This window comes from Asparagus officinalis, chromosome 6, assembly GCF_001876935.1.
Source record: "Asparagus officinalis chromosome 6, Aspof.V1, whole genome shotgun sequence".
Lineage (NCBI taxonomy): Eukaryota > Viridiplantae > Streptophyta > Magnoliopsida > Asparagales > Asparagaceae > Asparagus > Asparagus officinalis.
Genome location: NC_033799.1, coordinates 11681823 through 11693489, shown reverse-complemented (window position 1 = coordinate 11693489; position 11667 = coordinate 11681823). Strand labels below are relative to the sequence as shown.

General features: G+C 38.0%; 1 protein-coding gene across 1 annotated transcript; it reads right to left on the bottom strand.

The window, feature by feature from the left end:
• Positions 1446-8331, bottom strand: LOC109844563 (putative phospholipid-transporting ATPase 9). The gene is made up of 11 exons (XM_020413655.1): positions 7488-8331; positions 5644-6983; positions 5454-5564; positions 4856-5132; positions 4673-4761; positions 4464-4572; positions 3887-4090; positions 3671-3796; positions 3176-3274; positions 2899-3090; positions 1446-2309 (listed from the first exon to the last, which is right to left on the bottom strand). The coding sequence occupies exons 1-11, from the start codon at positions 7881-7883 to the stop codon at positions 1650-1652; spliced, it is 3603 nt and encodes a 1200-aa protein (XP_020269244.1). The 5' UTR covers positions 7884-8331; the 3' UTR covers positions 1446-1649.

The following is an 11667-nucleotide window of genomic DNA, read 5'->3' as shown; positions in this document are numbered from 1 at the left end:
TACATCTACGACCACGCCGTGGCCGGACGATCAAGAGCCCCGTGCGCCAGTGCACAGGTCCGGGTCTCTGGGTCCCTTCTTCGCTGTGATGTCGGTTATTATAGTGTTATTGGCTCTGTCCTGTATCTTGGGCCGATATTTTGGATCTCGGGCTGAGGGCCCAGATTCATCATACGATTGCCTTGGATGGTGTCGTCGGAGATTTGTTCACCGGAGACGATGTGTTCTTGGATGTGGTGATGTGGCGGCGACGGTCATGGATTTGGATCCCAAGGCGAGGGATAGTAGGCAACTGTCCTTGGCTTCACCTCAGCCATGAATCCTTCATTACTTGTGTTTATTAGCATCTTTTTGTTGGTTATTTTTGAGTAGTTTTGGTAAATGAGTGACTGGCTTTTTTGATGTTATTGTTCTGCCCGTCTTTTGAATTAGTATATGGAATTATTGTGTCCATTTCCTGTTCCTCTTTTGATGTGATAAATTCAGTGCATGGTGAAGTTGTGTTAGCGTTGATCTGAATGAAAGGAATTAAACGTAAGTGTTATGCTAGCTTATAAAAAACTCTGTATTTTAGATTAGATGCTATGCATACTTCTGTGCTCATATTTTAGCTTAGAGTTCAAATTGCCTGCTCCATTTGTTTAGTAAAATACTACAAGTGTGATCGGGTTATTTATGAGTTGCAAATGGGGAGTAAATTAGCTTGAAAATGATCGACTCCTTTACAGTGTGTAGATGATGATGATGATGGTTTACGTGTTGTGAATTTTAATAGAATAAAATATGTATATTCTTGTCTCATGTTTGCCAGATGAGATGATCTGTTGATGGCGGCGTTGATGTCCAATCAAAATATTTGTCGATGTGACGTTTTTGCAATTTTAATTGGCATAGGACAATAAATAAAGAATTATTTAGCACCCATCATTTATTTATTACAAAATAATTGTTGATAGCATATATGCTCGCTCTTTAGTATCCAAATGACCCCCATGTAAGCGACCTATTGGTTACCTGTTTATCTAGCATATTCCCCATGGGAACCAATTACTCGCTCGCAAAGTATCTTTATAAGTTTCAAGAAAAAAAATCATAAAAAAGGTGCTCAGAAGGCCCCCATAAGATAATGATACTAATAATCCACATCCTTCATTGCTAAGATTAAATCGATTCTTGTTAAAAGTTGAATTTTACAAAAAGATACTTGTATCCCTTATCCAAATTATACAAGAAGTATTATTATTTTATAGCCTACATGCTTTATCCTTGGTTCATCCAGGCTTTTATCCTCTCTCTTCTCTCTGAATACATATCACAATACATCCCAGTAGTAGCCTTTTTTCAAGCAAAGGCCGCCCAAGAGGGAGAATGTCTCTCCTCAACCTTAACAAAATCATTCATAATATGTGCAAAAGAGCCTTTGGTGGCTCTTCACTATAGAACTATGAACACAAATGAAACAATGGTTGCCCCCCATGAAGAGGGGGCCGAAAAAAACAAATCTTTACACCCTCTACTTCTGCACGCCCTCTCAAATTTTACAAACAGCCGCCATCTTCCTTCACTTTCTCAAACCGATGCCAATAATGGTGGCCTCTCTGCAATCCACCGTTTAGTAACTCAACTGTACAATGAGAACGCTACCAGGTTTACGGCGAAGGAACCACATTGTGTACTCTACTTGTGACCTGAGTGATCTGCGCGATTTGGCCGACCCGTGCATCGAGCCTCGCGGACACCCCAACCGTCGTCGGCCGGACCGACCTCTGCCTGACAACGTGGCAGTACTCAGGATCCTCAGCCCTCCCCTCAAACCTTATCCACTGTATCATCCCGTGGTACATAGGGAAGAACCTCATTTGCATTGAAGCGTAAGCAAAATATGGAACTAGCGCCGCGATAGTAACTAAAACAGTCACAATCCAATAAAATGGCGATGGCGCAAGACCCTCGACGAAAACTTTGAAGGCAGTGGTGGATATGGTCGGAGTTATGGCTCCGTAAGCGAGGAGGAAGAGATACCAAAGGGCAATGCCACCCCAAATGAAGATGTGTTGGATTAGGGTGAAATAGGAGACTGAGAGGGCCATTTGTACGTTAACGACCCAAACCACAATAGTGTACATTGTAGCTCCTAGAGTTTCAAGGTCAACAACTTCGCCGCCATTTCGGAAAGCTTGGTGTTGAAGGGCAGAGGTCGTGAGGAAGAAGATGATGGTGGCACCTAGGACGCCATTGAACATCCAGCCGAGGATTCGGACCCAGCTGAAGAGGACATTCTGTACACCTTCTTGATAGAGGAGGGGGAACTGCAGTCCAAAATAGAGCCAGTGAGTTAAATGTGCTCAGATCAAGTAGGACTACAGGGGGTCGGACATCATAGATCCATGAAAATTTGTTTATTTTGGAAATTTGCAGTAAATTTGGAAAATATTATACAAATGTTTATGTGAATAAAGGAAAATGATTACTGATTATAATTTGTGTAGGTATGTACATATGTGTGTGCATATTGTGTATATATGTTGCGTATATATTAACAGTATTAGTTATATATAAATGTAAGTTGTAAATGTACATAGCATGCGTATGCATCTGTATATTTATACACAGTCCAACTATATTATATTATATTATAGTATAGTATGTTAATCTTATGTAGTGCTACATTACATATAGGAGATAATGGGTATGAGCTAGCATCTCATTTACTAAAACGGATCACCGCTTGGATTGAAATTTTCTCGGGATCCACCTGTTCTAAAATGACTACAGGATAGACCTCACCAATAGTATCATCCGTCGATAGTCACTCATACCCTTTTTTGTTATAAATATATAAATACGATAATTAGTTAGGCAATAAGCATATATGGGAAATGGATATGCAACTCGTACCTTCAAACAAAAACGAGCGGAGACATCTTGGTCGAACACACCCAAAGCGATTACAGGGAGAGATGTGAAGAAGACGTTATATAGCGACATAAACCAATCATTATAAGCTGGCTGACCAGAGAATGATGTATAGGCCTCAAATAAGAAGATTGTTAAACCAAATGTGATATTCTTGTAGAAGAAGTAACATATCTGCAAATAAAAGGGCATATTATAACAAGTTGAATTATAACTTGAAGTTTACAAACTAAATTGGATCAGAGATAATGTATTATACCATTGAAGATATCCTTCGGTAACACCAATGCCCATGAACAAGTAGCAAACGTTCTAGAAACCGAAATTGAGCTATTGCGACGTCACTTGACATGACTGCCTGGAATTATAAGCATAAAGACGGATAAAATTAGACTAATAACAATGAGAGGTGCATTTTAAATTTTAAGGTCATGGATAATGTAAAACTATTTTTACTAGAGAATTACTTTTTTTTAAGAAAAAAAAGGCCATTATACTTGCTTTTATTTGGAGAAGGTGATATAACAGCGCATAAGTTTCAAATACTTGAGATGTTTTCTTATTCTCACTCCCAAATCCTTATTCTCTCTAAGAAAATCAGGGGCATAAGGGATACATGACTATGTAACAAGTAGAATACTTGAAAACAACCTTGAATAAGATCCACCCAAATGATAGAAATGCATCCTAACATGATATATGAATGTTAACTAAACTATCCCTTTGCTTGTGTTTGATTGTTTATGGTACTAACCTGCATTCCTTCAACACCACTGATACCAACCCCTATGTCTGCTTCTTGAAGCATACCCACATCATTGGCTCCATCACCAATAGCTAGTGTTACTTTACGAGTGCCTTCTTTGACCAGTCTCGTGACCTAAAAAATATATCAGTGCCATCTTAAGATTATAGTTGACATAAGGATAGAATAAAATCAGTTAGAAAATAGAAAATTGTGAGAACTTACAAGGGCTTTTTGTTTTGGGGAAGAACGACAGCATATGACTGATGCACAACCCACAGCCAGCTGTAAGAATGAGTTCTTGACGTCGTCTTCTAAAGCATAGGCAAGTGATTTCCCATCGATGATCAAAGCAAATGCTTCTGTGCTCGTTGATTTCAATAGTTTCATTCCTTCACTTATTTGCTGGATAACACTGCCTTTATGTGCCTGAAAACAGAAATGGAGAAATTCCAAGCTTAATTGCAAGAACATAAAAACTATAAAAAGCTCTAAGCTTAGTTACCATGTATTGTATGACAAAAACATGAGGAATTTTATGAAGAATGGGAACCATAATAGCTTTACTTGCCCATTTATGACTATTGGTCTTAATCCTCATACGTTTCATTGTTACTACGAGATATGGTTCATCCCGGTCGAGTACCAAAATAGTTCAGTCCAACCGGTGCATTTATTACAGATTTTCAACTCTATCCTAGAAGTATACTATCAGTTTCAGATGCAGCAACAGTACTTTAATTATACTGAATTAGAATTGTCAACAGAACAAAGGTTGAGCATAAATGGCACTTTTTGCTACCTTAACAATGGCATCTTTGTTTCCTTGCTTCTCCAAAGCTACAATATCTGGTGTTTCCAATGTGATGATTATCTGCTTCATTCCTTGTCTCAGCAAACTACAGGCAAAACTGAAAAGAACAAAGGAGCAATGTCAATGCAGGCAGAATTAAAGACCACTGTGAAAAAGTCAAATAAAAACATATGTTAAAAACAAAAAATGTAGCATACCCAATATTGATGGCAGTCTCCATCTTATCACCCGTTAATACCCAAATCTTAATTCCAGCTTGTGCTAATTTGTCAATACATTCAGGTACCTACAGAGCAAACGAATGAAATTTTCAAAATTAAGAAAAAATATGAAACCATGAAAAAGAAATTAACATTGTTATGTAATAAGCTTCTACCTACCCCATTTTGGAGCTTGTCTTCAACAGCGGTGGCACCAAGAAGAATCAGATCCTTCTCAATTTTCTCTGCAGCTTGATCTATCTTTTCCTCTCTATCGGCACTAACTGAGTTCTTTGCCTCGATAAATTCTTCGTTGAATTTCTCATACTCTTCTCCATCAAGTTCACGATATGCAAGAACCAAGGTCCTTAATCCAGCGTCAGCATACTCATGCAAGTGCTCCTTAGTCTTCTCCTCAAATTCTCTTCCATCCTTTGCAAGCCTTTCAAACATAACACTGTTTATATGTCCAAAAGAAAATAATCAGATATGATGCACATTGCACAACATATTCAAAAGGGTTAATTGTGAATAGACCCCTCGAATGAATTTTTTTTGACTCTTTTACCCTCAGGAGCTATATTTGCCAAAAAATCTTTCTCCGAGGGTAAGAGACTCAAAAAAAAAAAAAAATCACTGAGGGTGTCTAACTGCAACAATAGAACTACAAGGGGTCTATCTGCAATTAGGTGACATTACAGGGGCTCAATCCACAATTAGTCCTATTCAAAGATAAGAACTATATCAATGAACTCGTATTCTATTGAAGCATAAATACCTGTCAGCACCCTTAGTCAGAAGCAAAAGTTTTCCATCATCAGTTTCAACTATCACAGACATCCTTTTCCGAGTGCTATTAAATTCTAAGATATTTAAGAGCCTATATGATCTGCCAGCAACACAAATAGAATATTAATTATATGTTTTTTTTAAAGAATATGAAAGGGAGGGGGAGTTGGCAGCCTAACCTGTCCATTGGCTTGCGCGATGGATCAAGCTCGTGAAGCGAGATAGATGTCTGTGTTCTCTGATAAAACTCAAACCCTAATTCCTTTGCTGCGATAACAAAGGCTGCCTCATCAGGTGACTCAGCTTCATAAGTGATTTTCCCCGAGGTTTCATCAACATCAGGTATCGCCGTATGGCAAATTGCCAGGAGCCGGAAGAACAACTGCAAAACATCGGAACGAGGTTCGTTTACCCAATTCCCATTCATGACACGCCCATCTTTGAAATTAAACCCTTTAACTGCTGGCCTTGCATCTAATTCTTCCTCGTCTTGATCAGCCTCGTAAATCAAAGGAGACCCTTTTCTTTTAGACATTGCTCTCTCAACTTCAGTAACACCTTTTCCATAGGCAGTACCGGCTATAGAGCACTTGATGAACTCCATAGAATTAGAAGTCAAAGTTCCAGTTTTATCTGAGAGGATAGTATCAACTTGACCTAATTCTTCATTTAAATTTGAGGTACGAGCATGAGCAGGGGTATCTGATGCCTCATGATACATTTCAATGTCTTGGTTTATGAAAATGGTCTGCAGAACTTTGACGATCTCTATAGAAACATACAAAGAAATGGGGATGAAGTAACTATACAGCATCATTGCGGTTAAGAAATGCAAAAGTGCTGCCTCGGTAGCCTTTTTAGGATCATAGTATATATCCGTGTCATCAGGACGAAGATACCAACGAGTCATTCTCTTGCCATCTTTTAGATCATCATGGGTTTTGATACCAAAACAAATCGACCCAACAGTAGCAATCACCACCAAGGCAAACATCAAAAGGTAAATAAGTTTGTCCATTTTCCTCTCTATTTTGCTTCTCTTGGATGGCGGATTTGTTGAATTCTGCATAACTTTTGTGTCGTGGCCTGTAAATATCACGATCCCATAGACAAAGTCAGTGTTTCTGAGTTTAGAATCCCTTAAAAGAATCTGTTGCGGCGAGAGAGCATATTGTTGTCCTTCATAGTCCATGGTTCCAACAAAAGTATAGAGGTTCGCATTTGGGTCCTCGCATTTTATCACTGCTTTGAAATGCTGGAAACTGGACTCATCTTGTAAGCTTGAAGTTGCTTCTAAAGATTGCTTCAGCTTCAAATTGGTTTCTCCATCGAGGTTCATGGTTTCGACATAACAGATCGCGTCCTCATAACTAGATGAAAGCAAGACTAAATCGGCAGGAAAGAAATTATCTTTCTCTACTTTTACTATGTCTCCAACCCTCAAATTTTTCCATTCGGTATGCTTAAAGTTTCCCTCACCGAGATGAACTTTAACCTTTCGATTATTCATCTCTCTATCCTGAAAGAAAGATTCAAAAAATCAACACCATAAGTAAGTAAGTAACCTTCAAACTCCTAAGAGAAAATAGCAACATGCATCCTAAATCATCAGCCTCCACTATCTCTAAATAAATGTTTAAGTGCTTTCAAATTAAGAACACTGTTGAAATTCTAATGCAAGTAACACACGAGAAACAGAACTAGTACATATTGTCTAGAACAGAAACCAAACTAATGAACATAGGGGAAGAATTTCCGAGTCAACATCTAGCTATAAGTTATTTACCCGAAGAAAAGGTAAATTTTTCCTCTCCTAAGTCAAGATCCAAACTTTCTTGATATATATGAAACAAATAAACAAATATAGGATAAATTAGTTAAGATCTCAATCCAGAACTAAACTTTCCTACTTTTCCATGAATCCTTTTTCAATCAACTTTTACTCATACACACATAACATCAAAAAGTTTACTTGCAAAAAAAAATTATTTTAAAAATTAAAATTAAAATAAAAAAAATTTACCTGTTGCCTCCTCCTCCAATCTTCAACAGCCTCCTTCACCATCGTCGCTCCAATCACCACCGCCAGAGGAAGAGCAGCACTCCCGGCGCTATAAGGCGCCAACGGAGTAAAAGCTAAGCATGCAGTGACAAGAAAATAAATGTTGGCGACCCTCCTAAATTGCTCAAACAAAGATTTTGGCACAAATGTGGCCAATGTATACTTTGTTGTAGACACGTAATTTGTACTATAATTTAGATTGTTCGCCTCAAAACAATCCGGATCGTTGGCAAAGACGATCCTTGAGTAGCCCGGGCCTCCGATATTCGAATGATCTTCATTAGGAGTAGGGTTTCTACATGAAAAGCTGAACAATTTACTCAAGCGGATCTTCCTCCTCCTCCCTCCTCCAGCCATCTAAATGTAACGAAAAACCAGCGCAAAATGCTATCCTAGCGAATATTTGGGATCGGCCCAAATCAAAACACAAGCTTTTGAAGAAACCCAAGTCTAGAATCACTCTGATAACTTGAAAGCTTGGAGATTTTCGAGTTCTTAACTTACGCCCAGATGGAAAAACTCCTCCTTTTTGCTTTCTAAGACTACAATACAATATATTAGAGCTGCCCACAAGCTATAAGAACCCACCCAAGACTTTGAAACTTTCTTCTCCTCCTCTAAAAAATTCATATGGAGGAAGAAAAAAACAAGCGAAGACTATATCAAATACGCGTATATTTTATTTGGGCAACGGGGGAATTGTGCCCAAATAGAGACATTTGGGATAAAAATGGGAGCTTGGTGAGGTTTATTCCGAGTTCTAGAGGGTCAACAAAGTCTAAGTTGGAAAATCTCTCTCTTTTATTATTGAAAGCTATTGTTTAGGATTTTCTTATCTCCTCCCTCTTGCCTCCTCCTCTCTTATATTTCCTAGTAGCTTGTTTTTTTTAAAGAGGAAACAATGGCATTCAAGGACCTTGTTATGTCTGTTTGGTTATTTCCTAAAAACTAAGAAATGAAAATAAAAAAGTGGAAATCTTAAAAAGTACAATTTTATCCATTTACATCCTTAAAATTCACTCACAACATTCAATAAAATATTATTTTCATCTAACAACTCATCCACAATATCTAATAAAAATATTTTTATCCAACAACTCATCTGCATCTAATAAAATATTATTTCTACCCAACAACTCATCCACCACATCTAATAAAATATTATTTTCATCCACAACATCATTCAACTCATCTCATCTTATCATTTCAAATCACTCACATCATTCAATAAAATGGTGACAACTCATCTCATCTCATTAGCATTTCATTTCCACACATTTTCTCTAAAAAAGCTAGGAAAACGATTTCCTTAAGTGTGGGTCACATCATCCAATAATATAATGACAACTCATCTCATCTCATCTATTTTTTTTATTTTTAAGAATGAACCAAACAAAAGAAAACAACCTATTACAAGAAATATGTTTATTATAATTCATTTCCTTATTTTTTTCACCAACCAAACAACATTAAAACAATTTTTCTTAAAAATTTTATCACATCATCCTATAATAAGGTGACAACTAACATCATCTCATCTCCATTTTTTTGTTTTCCTTCTTTTTTTAGCCAACCAAACATTCCCAAAACAATTTTTCTTAGAAATAGTTTTCCATTTCTTTGATTTCCCTCTTTGATTTCTTTGTTTTCCATTTCTTTGATTTCCCTCTTTGATTTCTTTGTTTTCCATTTCAGAGAGAGGGATATTTGATAATTAATGTAGGTTGATATAGTTTACAAAGAGAGTGTATATATCATATCCATGAGATGAAGGGGGGTTTAACTCAATAGAGTTGCCTTATTTATCTTGTTCATTAATTTATGGGGAGATTCTCTAATACATTGGGGCAAATTTCAAGAAAACTATGGATTATTAGTTGCTTAAAGATTCTCATGTATGAAAAGATGGGGTTAATTACCTTTTGGGATTAATAGTGTACGTTTGTAAACATGGGTCCGATTCAGCTGTCTTAGTAATTTTGAAGAACTGTAATAAATTAGCTAGTTGACTATTGTAAATATTGATGAATAATCCATCAATTTTATACGCTCATAACTGAATATATTAAAAGTTGCTCAATCATCTCTCGCCTTTTTCTCCCTCTCAGACTAAGAGAGACAATAGGATTTAAGGAACATGTCATAAAAGTATTAAATTATTTGTTAACTAATGTTTAGGAAGTACATAGTTTAAAAAAAGGGTGTGAATATATCACAACTCAAGTAGAGAGAGGATTAACTTGAGTTTCTTTGATCATTAGTTTATGGAGGAGATTCTGTAATCCATTGAGGCTCTCAAAAGAGAACTATCGCCTCGTTTGGTACGCAGGAATGGACATAAGTGAGAATGGAATGGAAGAAGGAATGGAATGGATTGTATGTGGGAATGGAATGGTCATTCCCATTCTCATGTTTGGGTACTTTTGTAGAATGAAGCTAGAATGAAAATCTTATTCCCATTCCCATGTTTGGTATCACTTGTTCACAAGTGAGAATGGAATCACATTTTCTAATAATGTCCTTACAACAACATATATTTTTAATAAGATAAAAATAAACATTAATGATAATAACTAAACAATTTTATTTATGCATAGGTTATACTAATTTCTATGCATGTTATACTAATGCGCATGTTATCTCTCAAGTGTATGTTCTATTTGGCTCGGTCGTTGAAGAGAAAGGCGATGCCAGGCGTGGCGGTGACTTCAGTGGAAGAGGCGATGCCGAGGTGGAGGCGTCGTCGGAGGCTCTGGGTTCGAGAGGCGGTTGAGGCGGCAGAGTAAGAGGTGGGGGAGGAGGGGTTGGGGTTGGGATTGAAGTAAGGAAGGAGAGGTGACGGCACGGCGATTTCAGAATAGAAAGATAGGAGGCGTTTATTTTGGTGCAGGCTAAAAAGAAGGAAAAGCTGATTTACATTCCCTAATACTTAGTCAAAGAGCCATTATTTTTTGGTTTATTTTTTATTATTAATAGGGGTATAATTAAAAAATAAATAACTGATTTGATTCTCTCTTGAATGGGAATGACCATTCCCTATCTTCTCACTTGGAATGCCCATTCCCACAAAAAGTGAGAATGGTCATTCCCTGGGAATGGTCATTCCAACATCTAAAAAGTTGATTTGTTTGGTATGAAGGAATGAGAAGTGAGAATGCCATTCCATTCCACCCCATTCCCGCCTACCAAACGAGGCCTAGATTTGATTCTCCCTTGAATGGGAATGACCATTCCCTATCTTCTCACTTGGAATGCCCATTCCCACAAAAAGTGAGAATGGTCATTCCCTGGGAATGGTCATTCCAACATCTAAAAAGTTGGTTTGTTTGGTATGAAGGAATGGGAAGTGAGAATGCCATTCCATTCCACCCCATTCCTGCCTACCAAACGAGGCCTAATGTATAAATGTTGTGCGCAGCGGAAATTTCGGCAGAGTTTCTGGTGCACAATAAGAGAGAAAGATCGATAAGAATTCTTGTTTCTCAAAGGGAACAAGAATCTGAAAGCCTAATATCTCATCAAAGTGGGATATTAGCTCTTCCTCTCGTCAGCTCTAGGACTGCGCGTCGAGGGATCCTAAAAACTATTACAATGGCCACAAACTCAAACAATCAATTTTAACGTGGTTCGGCAAACTGCCTACGTCCACGGGGCAAGGAGGGGGAGATCTACTATTAGAGGGGAGAGAATACAACTAGGGTTTACAATTACTCTCAAACTAAACCCTCACACAAACTCTCAGATCCCTCACACAAACTCTCTCAAAAGGGCAAAAAGATTACACAGAAAACTCCTCTCAAAGTCAGCTCTACACGCTAACCAAGGAAGAAAAAGCTAACTGCACACAAAAACTTGCCGCACAAATTTTCTCCTTTGCCTTAGCTCTGCCGTTTTCCCCCTCAGCCTCCACCCGAAACCCTAGGACATTCTCTCTTTTATAGGATGATGTGATCGGGTGGGCCTGGCCTAAACTTCTTCACGCGTGAACTTTTCACGCGGCTTTCACGAGTACGTGGGTTGGCCCCACCACGGCAAATCTCTGCACGTGTTTATCCAACAATTCTCCACCTCGGCGAAGTTTTCCCAAAACTGAGCCGACACCAACCAAACCAAATGCCTCACTTGTTGTGTCCAGTACGAA

Excerpts from the sequence above, each read along its gene's own strand:
- LOC109844563 (XM_020413655.1), bottom strand. The coding sequence starts at position 7,883 with ATGGCTGGAGGAGGGAGGAGGAGGAAGATCCGCTTGAGTAAATTGTTC. Across the intron at positions 6,984-7,487 it reads ATTGGAGGAGGAGGCAACAG|GATAGAGAGATGAATAATCG; the intron begins GTAAATTTTTTT and ends TCTTTCTTTCAG. Across the intron at positions 4,573-4,672 it reads GAGACTGCCATCAATATTGG|TTTTGCCTGTAGTTTGCTGA; the intron begins GTATGCTACATT and ends TGTTCTTTTCAG.